This window comes from Dendrobates tinctorius, unplaced genomic scaffold (assembly GCF_039654945.1).
Source record: "Dendrobates tinctorius isolate UK_male_01 unplaced genomic scaffold, ASM3965494v1 ptg000211l, whole genome shotgun sequence".
In the NCBI taxonomy this organism is placed as follows: Eukaryota; Metazoa; Chordata; class Amphibia; order Anura; family Dendrobatidae; genus Dendrobates; species Dendrobates tinctorius.
In genome coordinates, this window is record NW_027361878.1 from 16,003,056 (window position 1) to 16,023,574 (window position 20,519).

The following is a 20,519-nucleotide window of genomic DNA, read 5'->3' on the forward strand; positions in this document are numbered from 1 at the left end:
ATGTATGTAGCATGCATGTAGTATATATGTAGTATGTATGTAGCATGTAGTATGTATGTAGCATGCATGTAGTATGTATGTAGTATGTATGTAGTATTTTTTTTTTTTTTTTTAACATTTAACACATTAGCCGGATGATGGGACTACTACTGTCCCATCATTGGCTAATGTGTCAATCACTGTCATGGTAGCAGGCATCGCCAGATGGGACTTGTAGTCCCATCGGACGATGCTTGCACAGACCCCCGGACATCAGCACAGCCCCCCGGCAGGCCGGCACAGCCCCCCGGCAGGCCGGTACAGACCCCCACAGGGTGCACAGACCACCGGCAGGCCGGCACAGCCCCCCGGCAGGCCGGTACAGACCCCCACAGGGTGCACAGACCACCGGCAGGCCGGCACAGCCCCCCGGCAGGCCGGTACCGACCCCGGGCAGTCCACACAGCCCCCCGGCAGGCCGGCAGAGACCCCCGGAAGGCCCGAAATGACGGCGCATCATGATGCGCACACACCGCGCATCATGATGACGTCAGGCCGTCAATCAACTTTGAACTTCCGATTCCGATGCCGAATTCCGATATTGAAAAAATATCGGAAGTCGGTATCGGAATTCCGATACAGCAAGTATCGGCCGATACCCGATACTTGCGGTATCGGAATGCTCAACACTAGTGAGGAGCGTACACCGCTATATGGTGTCTGTATGGAAAATTGTCAATCTCCGTCTATTTTTATACGGAGTGACACACGCTGTCTCTGTATAGTTTTGACCATTATCAAACAGCAGATATATGAAACTGTTTGAAAAGCAGACAGCTAGCTCTATAAGGTGTAAGTCTGGAAAAATGGAAAATCTCCTCGGCTTATTTTTCTAGAGTCACACACAGATAGCTTCTATTTGTCTGTGACACCAGCCGGTACATGGTAGTGTGTGAGGAGCGTACACCGCTATACGGTGTGTGAAAAAATGAACACTCGGTAACTGACCAGAACAAAATAATAAAATTTGAAGTGCTTTGAACAGCAGTGTGCACACAGCAATGCAGCTATCAGGTAGCCTTAAAAGGCAGCGTAATCACCACCAGCGCTGCTGCACACAACGAAAATCCTCCACTTTCACTGCACACTAACTGTACAGTGAAAAGCGCTATCAGCAGCAGTTTTTTTTTCTTCTTCCCTGCCTAACGCTCTCCCTATTCAGAGTCCGCAGCAGCAGCACCTCTCCCTATTCTAAGATCGGCAGAAGTAAGATGGCGGTCGGCGGTCACGGCCTTTTATAGCCACTGTGACGCCACACAAAGCCAGCCAATCACTTCAATGCCCTTCTTTAAGATGGTGCTGGCCACTGCCTATGTTATTGCGTTGCCCACAGTGTGCGTCCTCCATCATTGGCTGAGAAAAGGAGCTGTAAGAATTATTTGAAACGCGACCTTGGCGCGCGGGTCGGCGACCTCATGACCGACCTCACGCTATGGTCGGGTTTCGATCGGCGAAACCCAACTTTTGAATTTGACTGACCCGTTTCGCTCAACTGTGGTCTGCGCCATTAACCCCTTCCTGTCTGACCGGTGATGTCTGCGCCATGATAACCTGCAGCAATTCCAGAAAAAAAAGCATTAGGCTATGTGCACACGTAGTTTTTTGGCTCTGCGGATTTTGTAGAGAAAACCGCAGGTAAATCCGCAGGACAAGAGTCCTGCGGTTTATCTGCGGTTTTACACCTCATAATGGATGAGGTGTAAACCTGCAGTGTTTCTGCACCAAACAATTGACATGCTGCGGATTGTAAACCGCGCGGAAAAAAACGCAGCATGTGCACAGCTTTTTTTTTTTATTTCCATAGGAAATAAAGGTGCTGTACAACGCAGCAGAATCTGCTGCGGACCCGCAGGTGCAGAAACGCTTCGGAACCGCAGCAGAATGCGCACCGTGTGCACATAGCCTTAGAAAAACACAAGAGGAGACTAGAATGGAGTCTGTATGAGGAGCTCCAGGAATCAACTCCGATCTAGTCACTTCACTAATGAGCCGTCTAGATCGGAGCGGCTGAACTGAGGATCACAAGAAATCAACTCCGATCTAGACGTGACCCAGACAGGACATGAGGAGACAGAGGCCTGCACTGCGTGACCGTGACCGCCGGAGGCCGCGCTGCCTCCAGGACGCCGGGTGATGACGTCAGAGACTAGAGGCGGCGCAGTGGTGTGCACTGCTCTGAGGTAATTGGCGGCGGCTCATACCGGGATCTGTGTTCTCGTGTGCCCGGGGTGTAATAATCACCCTCTGATATATCAGTGTGATGGAGGCGTGCCGCGCGTTATACTGAGGCCTGGAGGGATCTGTGTCTATAGATACTCAGGTGTGAGAGCAAACATGAAGGCAGATAGGCAGCACACAGGGCGGTACAGCGAGCAGGAAGCGTCTGCCGGTATGTGCAGCGGCGACCGCTGATCTGCATGGAGCCTGTGTCACAAATAAGGCTGTGAGTCTATAGATAGCTAGGTGAGAGTGCCTGCAGACAGGGGTGTGTGCAGATATAGATATATACTGTATATAGGTGGTTGTGTATATATAAATAGGCGTCGAACATTAAGTTTTAATGGTTGTGTCCTAGCTAGCGCCTTAATCTTGGCTAGCGGTACTATAAAGATACGGCATATATAGTATAATACATATTATGGTATTGCGATATAAAATGATAACATTCAACACTCAAAAAGTCGCAAAGAGGTAGAGATTTCAAATGATCCGTTTAATGAATAGCCGACATAATGGAAAAACAGACATCAATCCATCTCACATTTCGGCACAATCGCCTTTATCAAGGAAGTCTGTAAGTGAATACTGTCGCTATAAACCAAATATTCAGGGTAATGTGGTGAAAGTCATATCAGTGACATAAGGTAGGAACAGCCATTATGCTGTAACATGAAGATGCCGGCGTGCTTCCCGTGATAACATGCAGTGAGGTGGCCACCGGGCAGTTTGAGGGTTCTGAGCAGGATCTTGGTTGTTCCCAGCATTTCGCCTTTCTGGACAGAGCGCTCAGATGTTGCTCCTGGGATCTGTTGTAGCCATTCTTCCAACTTGGGGGTCACTGCTCCAAGTACTCCTATCACCCCTGGAATCACTGTTGCTTTCACCTTCCACATCTCCAGTTCTGCTTTGAGGCCCTGGTATTTCTCCAGCTTACAAATTACAGATATCACTTACAGTAAACAAACTAACAATGACAGACTGATACAGAGGGGAGAGGACCCTGCCCCTTCGGGCTTACATGCTACAGGATGGTGGGGAAGAAGACAGTAGGTTGATGGGTTGCAGAAGTTCTGGTGTTGGTTGAGGTGATATCTCCGGTTGTGGTGAGGAGGTAGTGGGGTCATTGCAGGCTGTAGGCTTTCTTGAAGAGGTGGGTTTTCAGGTTCCGTCTGAAGGATCCAAATGTGGTTGATAGTCGGACTTGTTGGGGCAGTTCGGGGGAAGTCTTGGAGGCGGTTGTGTGGAGGAGAGAAAGAGGTCTTGGGAGGACCAGAGATTACGTGAGGGAAGGTATCGGGAGACAGGTTATAGATGGCCTTGTAGGTCAGTATGAGTAATTTGAACTGGATACGCTGAGAGAATGGGAGCCAGTGAAGAGATTTGCAGAGGGGAGAAGCGAAGGAGTAGCGAGGAGAGAGATGAATTAGTCGGGCAGCAGAGTTAAGGATGGACTGGAGAGGTGCGAGGGTGTTGCAGTAGTCGAGGTGGGAGATGATATGGGCATGCACAAGCATTTTAGTAGACTGAGGGTTGAGGAAAGGACGGATTCTGGAAATATTTTTGAGCTGGAGGCGACAGGAGGTAGAAAGAGCTTGGATGTGCGGTTTGAAGGTCAGGTGTTATGATTGAGTCACCGTAGGAGGCAGACACAAAAATAGAAGCTACGTCCAGAAAACCAGAGAAGTTGGCAACTATCAGATTGCAGACCCCTGAACCTATCAACACAACTAGCAGTAGCCGTGGGGGGTTCCTACGATGCCCTAGACCCCTCGATCACAGCCAGAGCGCTAAATAGCCTAAAGACAGAAAAGGAAATCTAAACTGCCCCAGAGCAGACCCCAAAGTAAAAGGCAGGCCCCAACATATAATGACGGTGAAGCAAGATGAAAAAACACTCACACAGATAGAAAGATAGACTGAGCAAAGACGGGGCCCAAGCTAACTAAACAGAACAGGAAAGGAAGGTTGCTGTCTGCAATCTGCCAAAACCCTATCAAAGACATAAGCCAACAAGCTGATATGAAAAAGACCCTGAACCAGCTAGGCTTCAAAAACTAAATCAGCACTCAGGTATTTTCAGAAGACAGAGCTAAAGGAATTCAGCACACCCCAGCAGGGAATGGCAGAAATCCAGAAAAACAAAGCAAAACAAAGTCAAAGCACTAATGCAAAAAGCCGAGCAGAAAACTTAGCTTTAGAAGAGCCCACAGAGAAATCACCCGCAGGGCAGAAGGGCGTCGGCAGCCTTATATCCAGTCAGTAACTCCACTCAGCCAGTCATCATCATCAGACTCAGGTGTTTGATAATCAGGCTCACTACCTTTCTTTACCAGAAGAGGGAGTTCCCCGGGCCTCAGTAGTGAAGGGGAAAATGAACTCACAACAGTACCTCCCCCTTGAGGAGGGGTCACCGAACCCTCAACCACGCCACCAGGGCGATCAGGGTGAGCCCGATGAAAGGCACGCACCAATCTTTTGGCATGAATATCAGAGGCAAAGACCCAGGAATTATCCTCCTGACCATAACCCTTCCACTTAACCAAATACTGGAGTCTCCGTCTAGCCAGACGGGAATCCAGTACTTTCTCTACCTCATATTCCATGTTACCTTCAACCAATACAGAGTCTGGAGGTGCCACCCCCGGAACAACAGGTTCAACAAACCTCTTCAACAAAGATTTATGGAACACATTATGGATTTTAAATGTGACAGGAAGAGCCAAACGAAAAGAGACCGGACTAATAATCTCCACAATCTTGTAAGGTCCAATAAATCTAGGCTTAAACTTAGGAGAAGCCACCTTCATAGCAATATTTTTTGATGATAACCACACCATATCACCAACCTTAAACTGGGGACCAATGGTCCTATGTCGGTTGGAAAACCGCTGGGCCTTCTCCTGAGAGAGAGATAACTTATCCACCACTTGGTCCCAGATCTGGTGCATTCTCTCCACCACAGTGTCAACACCTGGGCAGGCAGAGGGCTCCACCTGCCCTGAAGAAAATCGAGGATGAAACCCAAAGTTACAAAAAAAAGGTGACATCAAAGTGGCAGAACTAGCTCTATTATTTAAAGCAAATTCGGCCAAGGGCAAAAATGAAACCCAATCATCCTGATCAGCAGAAATAAAACATCTCAAATATGACTCCAAGGTCTGGTTTGTTCTCTCTGTCTGCCCATTGATCTGAGGGTGAAAAGCAGAGGAGAAGGACAAATGAATTCCCAGCTTGGAACAGAAAGTTCTCCAAAATCTAGACATAAACTGGACTCCTCTGTCAGATACAATGTTCTCAGGAATCCCGTGCAAGCGAACCACCTGTTGTAAAAACAGGGGCACCAATTCAGAGGAAGACGGCAACTTAGGGAGTGGTACAAGATGAACCATCTTAGAGAACCTATCATAAATCACCCAAATAACAGTCATCCTTTGAGAGACAGGCATAACAGAAATGAAATCCATTGAAATATGGGTCCATGGCCTCTTGGGGACAGGCAAAGGCATCAACAACCCACTAGAGCGAGAACAATATTTAGACTGGGAGCACGTCCCACAGGACTGCACAAAATTCCTGACATCACGAGACAAGGAGGGCCACCAAAAAGACCGACTCACCAGATCTCTAGTACCAAAAATACCTGGATGACCAGCCAAAGCAGAGCAATGAACTTCAGACATCACTCTCTTCTTCCACTGGTCAGGAACATACAACTTTCCACTGGGACAACGCTCAGGTTTGTCCTCCTGGAACTCTTCCAGAGCACGTCTCAAATCGGGCGAGATGGCAGAAAGAACTACCCCTTCGCCTAAGATGGTAGCAGGCTTGGTCACCACAGGAGAATCAGCAAAGAAGCTCCTAGAGAGAGCGTCAGCCTTTACATTCTTAGTTCCAGGAAGAAAAGAAACCACAAAATCAAAACGTGTAAAAAACAAGGCCCACCTAGCTGTAGGGTTCAAGCGCTTAGCCGACTCTAGGTAAATCAAATTCTTGTGGTCAGTGAGGACCACGACTTGATGCTTAGCTCCCTCCAACCAATGTCTCCACTCCTCAAATGCCCATTTCATGGCTAACAGTTCCCGATTCCCCACATCATAGTTACGTTCAGATGGAGAGAACTTTCGGGAAAAGAAAGCACAGGGATTCATTTTAGATATTACAGGATCCTTTTGGGACAAAACAGCTCCTGCACCAATCTCAGAAGCATCCACCTCTACCTGGAACGGAAGTGAGACATCAGGTTGCCGCAAAACCGGGCCGGAGGTGAATCTTCGCTTCAGCTCCTGAAAGGAAGAAACAGCCTCCGGAGACCAATTTAACACATCAGCACCCTTCTTAGTCAAATCAGTCAATGGCTTGGCAATACTAGAAAATTTTGCTATAAATTTCCGATAAAAATTAGCAAAACCCAAAAACTTCTGGAGGGCCTTCAAAGAAGTGGGTTGAACCCAATCGTAAATGGCCTGTACCTTGGCCGGGTCCATTTTAATAGTTGACGGGGACAAAATAAATCCCAAAAAAGAAATCCTCTGTACTCCAAAAAGGCATTTAGATCCTCTGACATACAGGGAATTCTCCCTCAAGATCCGGAACACAGTCCGAATATGTTCCACATGAGAATCCCAATCCTTGGAGAAGATCAAAATATCATCTAGATAGATCATCAAAAATTTATCGACAAAATCTCGGAAAATATCGTTCATGAAGCACTGGAAGACAGAAGGGGCATTAGTGAGCCCAAAAGGCATCACCAGGTACTCAAAATGTCCCTCCGGAGTATTAAACGCCGTCTTCCATTCATCCCCATGCTTAATGCGAATAATATTATACGCCCCCCTGAGGTCAAGCTTGGTAAACCAGCAAGCACCTTTAACTCTGGAGAATAGATCAGAAATCAGGGGTAACGGATACTGATATTTAACAGTAATTTTGTTGAGGGCACGATAATCAATACAAGGTCTTAATGATCCATCCTTTTTGGCTACAAAAAAAAACCGGCACCTAAGGGTGACGAGGATGGTCCAATATGACCTTTCTCCAACGCCTCCTTAATATAGGATCGCATAGCCTCGTGCTCGGGTACAGATAAATTGAAGAGCCGACCCTTGGGAAATTTACACCCCGGGCTCAGTTCAATTGCACAGTCATAACTCCTATGAGGAGGCAGAGACGCAGACTCATTCTCACTAAATACATCATAAAAGTCCGCCAAATAATCAGGAACATCATGCGACTGAGGAGAGGTGGAAAACACCGGAGCCTCACTAAAGGCACACCGACAACCCCAACTCACCACAGACACAGATTTCCAATCCAAAACTGGATTATGAATTTGTAACCAGGGAAACCCCAGAACAATAGTATCATGCAGATTATGCAACACCAAAAATCTGCAATTTTCTTGATGGTCTGGGGCGACCCGCATTACCACCTGGGTCCAAAACAGGTTTATTTTTAGCCAAAGGAGTAGCATAAATCCCCCTCAAAGGGATAGGCGTCTGCAGAGGTGTCATCGGAAATCCACAACGTTTAGCAAAATCCAAGTCCATTAGGTTTAGGGCTGCTCCCGAATCCACAAAAGCCTTGGCGGAAAATGTGGACAGGGAGCAGATCAGAGTAATAGCCAGAAGAAACTTAGGTTGAACACCACCAACAGAAAATGTGTGTGCAAAGCGCTTCTCTCGTTTAGGACAGACAGAAATAATATGCGAGGCATCTCCACAGAAAAAACACAACTTATTACGCCTTCTGATCTCCTGACGCTGCTCTCTGGAAAAAACTATCACATTGCATAGGTTCAGACATTTGTTCAACAGGTGGCAACACCTCTCGTGCAGCTTTGCGTTCGCGCAAACGCCGATCAACCTGAATGGCTAATGACATAGAATCGTCAAGACCAGAGGGAACAGGAAATCCCACCATAGTATCTTTTACGGCTTCTGACAACCCCTTCTGAAAGAGAGCAGCCAAGGCATTATCATTCCAGGTAGTAAGTACTGCCCACTTTCGGAATTTTTGACAGTACAATTCTGCAGAATCACGACCCTGGTTCAATGCCAGCAGGGTCTTTTCAGCCTGATCAATGGCATTAGGTTCGTCATACAACAACCCCAAGGCCTGAAAAAATGCGTTCACATTAGTCAGAATAGGATCATCTGGTTTCAAAGAAAACGCCCAATCCTGGGGATCGCCACGCAGCAAAGAGATGACAATTTTAACCTGCTGCGCGGAGCTCCCTGACGAGTTAGGCTTCAAGGCAAAAAATAATTTACAATTATTTTTGAAATTCAAAAATTTAGACCGATCCCCAAAAAATATATCAGGTGTAGGAATCTTTGGTTCAGCAGCATGTGAATGAGCAAGGTAGGCGGAAATTCCCCGCACTTCCGCAGCGAGCTGCTCCACATGATCAGACAATTGCTTTATCTCCATTGAGAGAAAAAAAAAATTCCCCCTACGGCCTCAGAGATATAGAGGAAAAAATATACGCTTTTTTTTTTTTTTTTTTACAATTCTTTCCTGCTATTGAGTACCCTAGGATCTGCGGTATGGCGGGTGATTCTGTTATGATTGAGTCACCGTAGGAGGCAGACACAAAAATAGAAGCTACGTCCAGAAAACCAGAGAAGTTGGCAACTATCAGATTGCAGACCCCTGAACCTATCAACACAGCTAGCAGTAGCCGTGGGGGGTTCCTACGATGCCCTAGACCCCTCGATCACAGCCGGTGCGCTAAATAGCCTAAAGACAGAAAAGGAAATCTAAACTGCCCCAGAGCAGACCCCAAAGTAAAAGGCAGCCCCCAACATATAATGACGGTGAAGCAAGATGAAAAAACACTCACACAGATAGAAAGATAGGCTGAGCAAACGATGGGGCCCAAGCTAACTAAACAGAACAGGAAAGGAAGGTTGCTGTCTGCAATCTGCCAAAACCCCATCAAAGACATAAGCCAACAAGCTGATATGAAAAAGACCCTGAAGCAGCTAGGCTTCAAAAACTAAATCAGCACTCAGGTATTTTCAGAAGACAGAGCTAAAGGAATTCAGCACACCCCAGCAGGGAATGGCAGAAATCCAGAAAAACAAAGCAAAACAAAGTAAAAGCACGAATGCAAAAAGCCGAGCAGAAAACTTAGCTTTAGAAGAGCAGGAATTCAGACTGGTCTCCAAGGATCCCACAGAGAAATCACCCGCAGGGCAGAAGGGCGTCGGCAGCCTTATATCCAGTCAGTAACTCCACTCAGCCAGTCATCATCATCAGACTCAGGTGTTTGATAATCAGTCTCACTACCTTTCTTTACCAGAAGAGGGAGTTCCTTGGGCCTCAGTAGTGAAGGGGAAAATGAACTCACAACAGTCAGGGCAGAGTCAAAGGTTACTCCAAGGCAGCAGACTTCCGGTACTGGGGAAAGTGTGATGTCATCAATTGTTATAGCTAGGTCGGGTAAGGAAGAGCTGTGAGATGGAGGAAAGATGATGAGTTCAGATTTGTCCACATTGAGCTTGAGGAAGCGAGAGGAGAAGACCTCTCACATCCCATGCAGCGGCTTGTCTTGCCATGGCGCTTCATGTTCCTGTTATTCCTTCCAGATCTGTTGTTGTTGCTGCCTTAGGCTTCCTCTCAGCATCTCATCTTCTGGCGCCATTCTTCTGATGTATTCTTTTTCCTGGATACTTCATGTTTCATCCATGATGGCTTGATGCTTATCAACCCTCGACCACCCTCCTTTCTGTTGGTATACCATCTTTGGGTACTAGACTTAAGGCCCCGTCACACACAGCGAGATTGCTAGCGAGATCGCTGATTTTGTGACGCAACAGTGATCTCTCCAGCGATATCGCTGTGTGTGACATGCATCAGCCACCGGCCCCCCCCGCCGAGTATCGCTGATCGTGCAGGACTGTCCTGGGCCATTTTTTGATCATTGGTCTCCCGCTGGCCAGCACGCATCGCTGCGTGTGGCAGCAGGAGACCAACGATCAGCGACGCTGGGAGCTGGTATCTAGGGTAAACAGCAGGTAACTAGAGCTGCACGGCTCTTGGATACCAGCTTGCTCGCTGGTCCTGATTGCTGGTGAGTCTATGTCCCAGCTATCCCATCCATGTCGGATCGTTGGTGGGATCGCTGGGACATCATTGTGTGTAACAGGGCCTTTAGGGTGGACACCTCCATGCATTGTGAGGAGCTTTCGTGTCTTCACATCTGCAGCTTCCATCTCTTCTTTTGGCCAGCACACTATGCCACTTGAATGGTGGGCCTGAACATCCAATGTTTGCCACGCTGTCATGTGCATGACAGCGCGGCAAACACCGCTTCTGATTGGCGGTGAAATCATCCCCGCTGGTCAGAGAGCTGCGTTTCCCATGCTGTCAAAAGATAGCGTGAGTGTTCAGCTGTGATCGGAGGTATAAAGTTTACCTCCGTCACTGGCGTCAGCTGATGGGACTACAGCTTCCATCATCTGACACCTGCTGCCGCTAATAGCAGTGAGAGCAGGAGCGGCAGATGGGAGTATTCATCAGGCACTCCTGTTCTGTAAATAAATTTAAAAAAAACGGCATGGGTTCCCCTGTATTTTTGATAACCAGGCAAAACTCACAGCTGGAGGCTGCATCCCTCAGCTGTCAGCTTCAGCAAGGCTAGTTATCAAGAATAGAGGGGTCCCCCCCATTTTTCATAACCAGCCTTGCTAAAGCTCACAGCTGTGGGCTGGTCTTCTCAGGCTGGTAAGGGGCCCATGGATATTGCCCCCCCCAGCCTAAAAATAGTAGCCCGTAGCTGTCCAGAAAAGGCACATCTATTAAATGTGCCAATTCTGGTGCTTTGCCTGGCTCTTCCCACTTGCCCTGTAGAGGTGGCAAGTGGGGTTAATATTTATGGGGTTGATGTCACCTTTTTATTGTCAGGTGACATCAAGCCCAAGGCTTAGAAATGGAGAGGTCTCTATAAGACAGAAATTGCCTACAAGTGACACCATTTTGGAAACTTCACCCTGTACAGAATCAATCTATGGGTGCAATAAGCTATTTCACATAATTTTAGAACATTACTTTGTAAAAACAAAAAAAAACACATTTTGCACTAAAATGTTGTTTAATCCTTACATTTTTAATTTTCACAAGGGTAAACGTCAAAAATGGATCCCATGATTTGTTATACAACATCTCATGAATGCAGCAATGCCACATCTGTGGTCGGAAATTGGTATTTGGGCACATGGCAGAGCTCGGAAGCTAGGAAAGTTACTTGGCTTTTTCGAGTGCAGACTTTACTAGAATAGTTGGCAGGCACCATTTACAGATCTTAAAATGTGCTACAACAGTAGAATCCCTACAAGTAACCCCATTTTGGAAATTCCTTACACCCCTCTGTGAAATAATCTAGGGATGTAAAAATTATTTTGATCCAACAGGTGTTTTCTAGAAAAAAGGTTGGAGTTGTAGAGTTAAAATTGATAAAGGGTATCTGTTAGGGTATGTGCACACGAGCAGTAAGCGCTGTGGGTTGGATGCTGTGTACTTATGCAGCATCCAACCCACAGCGGTCAGCTGTGACAGAATAGTGGATGGGATTTCGAGAAATCCCATGCCCACTATGCGTCCACAGACGCCCACGGCTCACCCACGGAGACTGGCATGCGATGCATCTTTCCAGACTGCTGCATGTCAACTCCTCTTGCGGAGACACCAGTGTCTGCAAGAGAAATTTCACCCATACAATGTATAGGACGTGGTGAATCCGCACGATTCAGTGAACACATGCGGATTCACCTGCGTTCAATAGACGACAGCGCTTTGCACGCAGCGAACGATCCACTTCATTGGAAGCCACAAATTTTGAGATTGTTTTCTTGTGACATATTTTACCATGATAGTGGTAAAATTTGTTCTGTATGACTTGTAAAAATATCGGAAATTTGACGAAAATTTTAAAAACTTTGCAATTTTCAAACTTTTAATTCTTATGCACTTAAACCAGAGAGTTATATCACACAATATAGTTAATAAATAATATTTCCCACGTGTCTACTTTACATTTGCATAATTTTTGAAACATAATTTTTTTTTTGTTCGGAAGTTATAAGGGTTCAAAGCTCATCAGCAGATTCTTAGTTTTCCAACAAAATGTACAAAACCATTTTTTAGGAACCACATCACATTTGAAGTAACTTTGGGAGTCTATATGACAGAAGATACCCAAAAGTGACACCATTCTAAAAACTTCATCCCGCACGGTGCAGAATATCAAATTCAAGAAGTTTATTAACCCTTCAGATGCTTCACAGGAATTAAAGCGAAAGTGCATTGTATGAATGAGTCATGAATATTCACTTTATCTGCAATTACTGCCTAGTGAAAAAGGTTAATGATGACATGGTGATAAATAGAAGCAATGAAAAATAAATTCTTATAAGTTTTCTTTACATTGTTGTTATCTGACGGAGATTTTCATGGGGATAAGATGTGGAAAACCTCCGTCTTCTCAGTATCATAATGTGTTCAAATCATGTTCAGTTTTCAGACGGTTTGAATCTTAACATATAAGGGTTTTGTGTTCTTTATGTAGGCATTGCATCATGCCATCCTGTGTTGTGCGAGGTTGTGATTCCACAAAGAAGCCGCGTGATCAATCCAGAATTCTTCATAGTTTTCCAAGAAATCGAGAACAAATCAAGCTTTGGCTACAACAGACAGGACAGTATGACATCGACATTGAAAAAAAGGTTGAGAAAGTATTCCAAGGAAAACTAAGCGACTCATACAGAATGTGTTCTTTGCACTTCACACATGACAGTTACCGCTATAAGGGCTGTGGGAGGAGATTAAGAAAGGACGCCATTCCTAGTGTTTTTAATATGGATAAAACGGGTACAGGTCCATCTTTAGTATCAAGAATTTTTCCATCAGTGTCGGAACCATCAAGCTCGTCTAGTGAGCATCACACCCCTTCTGTTCCATTTCCTGAGAGCCAGAAATCGTCTTGCTCTGGTACAGTACGTACATATCGAGTTGAGAATATGACTGTAGTTCCCGTGGATTCTCAACATGGTTTGTTCCAAGGATGTGGAACTAGTCAAAAATCAGATCCAGTAGTTAGAAACAAACCATCATCTGTAACTATCGAACTAACTGCAGCCACACAAAAACACTCTGCCATCTCTGGGAAAGCACAAGCATGCAGGCCTAGTCAAAAATCTAATTCAGTAGTTAGTGACAAACCGCCAAAAGTAACTACTGAAATAACAGCAACAACTATGGCTACACAAAAACGTTCTGCATTGTCTGGTGTAAGGCAGCTGTCATTGGTATCGAGAGCTTCTACCACACCCATTGTGGAAAAACTACCATCATCATTCTCGGGTATTGAACTTGGTACATTTGCAAATTCAAAATTAAAACTATCCCAGGGTGGTCAAGTGAAACAAGTAGCACCTGTTGACTTAAAGCAAAGTATTCTCACCTTTCTGAAAAAAGAGTTCTCTTCTGTCCTCAAAAATACAAACTTGCCTTCGAATACTAAGCCCAGAAAAGATGCATTATGTTTAAATACCAAAACCTTACCATCCACCACAGTTTCCTCTCCCATAACAACCTTTGCCCCAGCACCAGTAATCTCTACCTCTGGGTTAAACAAGGCTCCACCAATCCATATTCCTTTGAATTCTGTTAGTGAAACAAATCCATGCTCTCTGAAAGTTCTTCCAGTTTCTGGAAACGTGTCCACTGTGACACAGATGCCACCAACATCTAGTTTGACACTGAAACCATCCTCTATATCTGTTGTGCATGTCCCACCTGTTTCCCAAACTGTGGTCTCTTATTGTGTGCCTCCATCAAAGAAAAGAAAACTGGAAGAAAATGTTGTTTTCTTGAAACCTATTACTGCCTCCTTTTCTGATCCAACTGTTCTGACAAACCAGACATCTGTTAAAACAAGTAAACTTATTTTTGAGCCACACAGCCCACCGTCTGTGCCACCGTCTTGTCTGATCCAGAAGCCGTTAATGGTCGACAAAGGTGTCAACACTGATTTCTTCTCAGATAGGAAAAGAAATGCGTACACACAAACTAAAATATATACAAACCTTAGTAACATTATGCGCAACTTATCAATTCCAATTGAAACGTCTAATGATTCAGAATCAACCACATCTCTTGCCAGCCCAGCAGACAAAGGATTTAGTAACTGCAGTTATTACAGCTCCAGTGACTGTGACAATGATCCGAGTGAAGATGTGAAACCTGATAATTTAGATCTTGTTAAAGATGAAATCTTATCAAATTCTGAAGTTGATACATCTGGACCTACTTCTTCAGATGAAAAAACAGCAGTCCATATTAAAGAAGAAGATGACTCATCAACAGGACAATCACTCCTGCCTCCAACACTTTTTAGCAATAACTTTACAATACCAAATTTTGACAACATTACACTGAAAAAGGAACCTAATATAAAAATAGAAGAGGATCAATTTCCAATTTCTAGTCCTGCAAAAACCATCACTAACTTCATATCACAAGATACCAAGATTGAAAGGATTTCCCCAATTCCAAGGGAGCCATTAGTTCCAGTTTGTAGAAATCCCAATTCATTGGATATTTTTGCTGTAAAGACTGATGAAGATCAGGAAGACCCTAACGACTCCTTTCATATCTGTGAATTGAGTGAGGATGAAGATGAATTATTCTTAGTTCCAAGTGATGCAGAAGATGAAGATGACATAAAACGTGTCTTCCAGGACTTAGATTCACCAGTGGAACATCCTGTGGATGATGAAAAGTATCTTGTATTTGAGTCCTGTCTCAAGAAACTGATCATGATGATCCCGTGTATGTCCGAAACAAAATGTACATCACCTCTTACACAGTACAGGAAGGAAACTATTGGATCATATTTGTCAGTAGAGGTTCAGTGCAGGTCTGGTCATACAAGGTTACTGTGGGAAAGCCAGCCAAGACACGGATATCAGCCACTGGGAAATGTTCTGCTATCGGCAGCAGTGCTATTCAGCGGCTCAAGTTTTCTAACATCCCAACATATGTTCAAATTGCTCAATGTGAAATCAATAGACAAAACTACCTACTGTAAAAATCAGTCCATGTACCTGTTCCCGGCCATTAACCATCAATGGAAGGAGGAGCAAAAAGCTGTCATACAAAGTATCCGGGAAAGACCACTTTGTATAGCAGGAGATCGACAATTAGACAATCCTGGATTTTCTCCCAAGTATTCTGTATACTCACTGATGGACGTGGGTAGCAAAAAAATATGTTCATTTTCTGTGGAGCCGGTTACTTCAGAAGTGAGATTGGAAGACTCAGAAAAAGTAGGATTCCAGAAGGCAATGGGTGAACTCCAGACTATGAACGCTGATGTGAAAATGATTGTTACTGACAGAAGTGTCGCTATCCAAGAACTTCTGAAGGACAATTACCCGGGTATCGTGAATCTCATAGATCTGTGGCATTTATCTAAATCGATAGGCAATGAAGTTTTAATGGCAGCAAAACACAAAGACTGTGAAGTCCTCTATGAATGGGTGGAGGCGATCAGAAACCATATTTGGTGGAGCTCTTGCACATGTTCTAAAAACCATGATCTATTAATTCAAAAATGGAAATCCGTTCTTCAGCATGTCACCAATGTCCATGAGTGGAAAGGAGATAGTGACTGCAAAGCCTGTCATCATCCACCTCTCCCAGAAGAAGTGGTGAACAACACCAACTGGCTGGAGAAAAATTCACCTGCCTATGAACAACTCAAAAAGATAGTTGAGAATACGTCTCTACTAAAAGACTTAAAACAACTGTCCTTCCTCTGTCACACGGGAGAGTTTGAGATATACCATAGCACTTGCCGTAAATATCGTCCAAAGACGTTACACTTCTTCATGGACTCTATGGTGGCGCGCACACAACTTGCTGCCCTTGACCATAACAGAAATGTCCACAGGGTGAAAGAAGTGGTGACAAATGTGTCAAATGATGATTTACTAGGCACTGTGACACAGAGTTTGGAAGTCTCCAAATGTCAAAAATCATGGATTGTCAAGACATTGTATAAGCCAGATTGCCAAAATTTTATTTTTGAAATCATGAATGATGTTACAGCACTGGTCCAGGAGGTGAAAACATTTCAGTGAGCCACCTTTTATGGAAGAGGACCACTTATAGTGGTTGTATCACAATCACAACAACTTATCACCTATATACAGGTTATATGATAGTTGGATGATTGCTCGAGGTCCCACCACTGGTACCCTCAATGAATGCAAAAATGGGGTGCAAAGTTCTTTTTTTAATTGAGCTGTGATCAAACTTGTGCAGTATTGCTGCATTCAGCATCTATGGGACTGACAGAGAGCACTGTATTAGGGTGGTTTCACATTTGCGTTTCCAGCACAGCATCGGCCACCGTTAAGCCCCACCCCACCTACTGCGGTAGCTCCGCCTAGGGACGCATGACGCTGCATGCGACTTGCGTCCCCTATCTTTAGCACTGGGGACGCAGGCCGTGCGCAGGTATGTGTTTGGCGGCGAGTGTGCGTCTTTTTGACGGTGAGCCGACCAGCGCCAAATGCATCCTGTTGCAATTTGGTGCACTTGGCGCACCGTCAAAAGGACGCATGCGCCGCCAAACACATACCTGCGCACGGCCTGCGTCCCCAGTGCTAAAGATAGGGGACGCAGGTCGCATGCAGCATCATGCGCCCCTAGGCGGAGCTACCGGAGGAGGCGCGGCAGGGGGCGTGGCTTAATGGGGGACGTGCGCAGGCCGACGCTGCTGCTGGAAACGCAAATGTGAAACCACCCTTAGACTGTCTCTTTTAGCCCATGGTCAACCACCAATCCATTGAAATGGAGGATGTGGAGTCCTCTATTTTTGCAGCTATTTGGGGGTCCCAACCAAGCAAACAGCAACACAGCATCTATACTGTTCCTATGTGGTAAGTTTTGATTATTGCAAAGCCCCTTTAAGGGTTTGCAAAGAGAGCAACACATGTCTGGGTTGTGATTGATCTCCCTGTATTTTTGCTACTCAAAGAATCCTAACACTGAGTATAACTTGTAAATTTTGAATGATTTATTTTACATTGTCATTAATATTACTATTCCCAGTTTTTGAGCTAACATTTCTTAAGCAAATATTTATGTTAACATTTAAAATGTTTGACTATTACGTAAAGGGAAGGTGTCATCAAAAAAAAAAATTTCAGCAATTGAAAAAAATGGAAATAAAAATGTTTACATTTTCTTAAAACATATCATTTGTTTATAATTTTAAAAAGTTAGGCATTTCCACTTTTTAACACTAGGGGGAGTAGCTACTGTGTCCTACTATGGTTCTAATAATAGTGAATTGTCCTGGATGAAAAATATACTTTTTTGTTAACGACGAAAGAAAAATAATTTGTTCATGAAGTATGCAATTATTGTGCACAAGTTATTAACACACACAGCTTAATGTCTGCAATCATACCGAGCCATAGAATAGCAAGTATTTAATGATGCTTGGTGGATGATGAAAATGTTAAATGTTTGTTCTTTACATTTTTCAGTTCTGAATGTATCCTGCAGTATAAGCAAAGGAAAAACATCACATAAATGGACATGAAGGAGTTGATTCATGTAACAGTTTTTCCTAGAAATTCTTGTGTGTTACTTTTAGAAATGTCACACAATTGTCAGGAAATGTTTACCCTCATGGAAGCATCGGCTGTGATACCGTGCTGTCCTGTTTGTGTACTCTTTTGCTTCCTCCCCTGTTGGTATGATCAGTCCATGTTCCTCTACGGTCAGACACGGCCATTACACAGTACACAGCAGGGGCACATTTATAAGGTTACCTCAGTGCAGTAATTTTTTTTATAATACATCAAATTGTGAAACTTATGATTCCAAGATGTATAGATAAAAGTGTACTTGGCTTCAAAAGTTTTTCCCGTGAACAATCATCAAAGTATGAAAAAAAAAATGCAGACTAAATACTTGGAAGAGGTAAACAAACTATATTTTGGGTAGGAGCTGTGTTCTCTAGTGAACTGGTAAAGGGAGTATTAAAATATCTCCTTTTCTCAATCATGTCACTTGGCCATGGACAAAAATGACAGTAATTCATAGTAGCCTGAAGCACCTCGTGAACAAGAGAAACCTATAAGAACACAACTGTGTGCTCTTTGTTAGTACACATTCTGGCTTTCTGTTTCCTTCCTGACACAGCTGTTGTTTTGCGAGTTGCATTGCCATGGTAAAATCATGCACTACAGTGCTATTACTGTGGCCTTAACAATCGGTTCAGGCGACTGGATGCTGCCTGAGTATTCATGTACTTGGCATTTGCATCATTACTTTACACGCTGGGCTTTGCTACATCGATATAGTGTATCGACTGACCAGCTAAATTCGGCTGCAATACTTGGCTCTGCTACATTGCCAATGTGCCTACTGACCAAAACAACATGGCTATATTGCAATGCCACAGTGAGTCTTTCGGCCTGCGCGCCACCCAGCTCCATAAGTGGGCTCTGCTACATCACCACTGTCAGTCTCCTGACCTACACAATTCTGGCCAACATGCTTTCATTGAGCCACCTGACATATCCAACATGGCTGTATTGCTAGCACTTCTCTTTTACATGATCAAACTCTGTTGATCTCATTGAGCCTCCTATCACACCAGGCTTCGATACATTGCTAGTCTACTCTGCCGCTATCTTGACTCTGCCTCAGTCTTCCTGTGCGAATTCTTTGGCTTCCAAGTGAACTACTCAATTGTTTCAATTCTGTCCAGTTTCTTCAGTCTCTGTTGTTCCAACCAGATCGCCCTGTTGCACCAACCTCATCTCCTTACTGGACAACAACTGTTCATGTAGTCTGTGGGCTTTGATGATGCACCTAATCAAATAAGACATAATAGAATATTCAGTCCATTCATCCCAAAAGTGTAGGAGCTTCTTTTCCATTACATGTGGATCTTTACTGACCAAGTTGGTCTCTTATTTGCCACCTGTCAACAGAAGTTAGTGAAGGCTGTGCAGGATGTCTCAGCACAAATGGATGCACAGGAACAAACGCCAGCTGTCTTCTATTCAGTTCTACACAAGTCTTCTTGACATATTTAATTGTCTGGATATTCTCCTCTTCTTCCATCCCCATTGTGTTTCATGTCAATCCCAGGCCATGCTGGGTTTTGTCAACCAGAATACAGACAGTGTACTTCTCTGTAAGTAAGCGTAAGCCTCTGTCCAGGGATGGCCTACCTGAACCCATGAAAATTGACCATAGAATTTTGCCTGCTTCTGAGAGGGCTCATCTGCAATTTGAGGGTTCATGCTCCGTCCGTGCTTCCCTGAACATAAACCTTGCCCAAAAAACAAGCCCTAGCATGATTTTACAGGATTTTGGTGTATGCTTGAAAAATAAGCCCTATTACAAAAATAAGGATTAGTTACAATCAGGGCCAGCATTGGGGGAGGGGGGACTGGGCAAATGCCCAGGGCCCCCACTCTCTTAGGGCCCCCCCATTGTTGCTATTTCGAGAATAAGGGAGTCTAGAGGAACTGAAGACGAGACAGGCTGGTATGTTTCGTATGTGCCGTGTGTGTGTATGTGTGTGATGACATCATTATATGTGAATAAATGTTGACTTTTTGTTGAGGAATAAATGTGGACTGTTGTTCATGGAAAACACTAAGACATCCTCTGAAAATAAGCCCTAACCCACCTTTCAGAGCAAAAAATAATATAATTGATAATATAATATACTGTCTTATTGTCGGGTATCCATAGTATAGGGCAGCACAGTGGCTCAGTGCTTCTCAGCGCTGGAGTCATGGGTTCAAATCCGACCAAGCACATCTGCAAGGAGTTTGTATGTTCTCCCTGTGTCTGCGTGTGTTTCTTCCAGGTTCTTAATTTCCTCCTGCAATCCAAAAACTTACTGATGAGGAATCTAGATTGTGAGCCCCAATGGAAACAGTGATGATAATGTCTGTAAAGCGCTGTGGAATTAATAGCGCTATATAAGTTAGTGAAATAAATTAATAAATATTGTGGAAATTATGGACATTGTCCCAAATGGAAAGTCAAGCTTGGAATCTCAAGACCCTAAGTGAGAACAGAAGGATCACATAGGAAATCTTGCCATCTTACAAAAAAGAGAACTAATTTTATCTTCACTTACCTCCATGTCCTTTGACTTTTCTGGAGAAGCTTTTGTGAATTCCGAAGCTGGAGGAAATTTTTCTGATTTATCT

General features: G+C 44.4%; 1 protein-coding gene across 5 annotated transcripts; it reads left to right on the plus strand.

The window, feature by feature from the left end:
* The first annotated feature begins 2,057 nt into the window (after positions 1-2,057).
* Positions 2,058-16,731, plus strand: LOC141058304 (uncharacterized). 5 transcript variants are annotated; one of them, XM_073554501.1, is made up of 2 exons: positions 2,058-2,219; positions 12,830-16,731. In XM_073554501.1, the coding sequence occupies exons 1-2, from the start codon at positions 2,173-2,175 to the stop codon at positions 16,404-16,406; spliced, it is 3,624 nt and encodes a 1,207-aa protein (XP_073410602.1). In that variant the 5' UTR covers positions 2,058-2,172; the 3' UTR covers positions 16,407-16,731. The 5 variants fall into 5 exon arrangements, with proteins under 5 accessions (XP_073410602.1, XP_073410606.1, XP_073410604.1 ...); XM_073554505.1 differs by lacking the exon at positions 2,058-2,219 and adding an exon at positions 2,233-2,359 and having other exon boundaries at positions 12,830-16,729; XM_073554503.1 differs by lacking the exon at positions 2,058-2,219 and adding an exon at positions 2,279-2,428 and having other exon boundaries at positions 12,830-16,729.
* Positions 16,732-20,519: the final 3,788 nt, after the last annotated feature.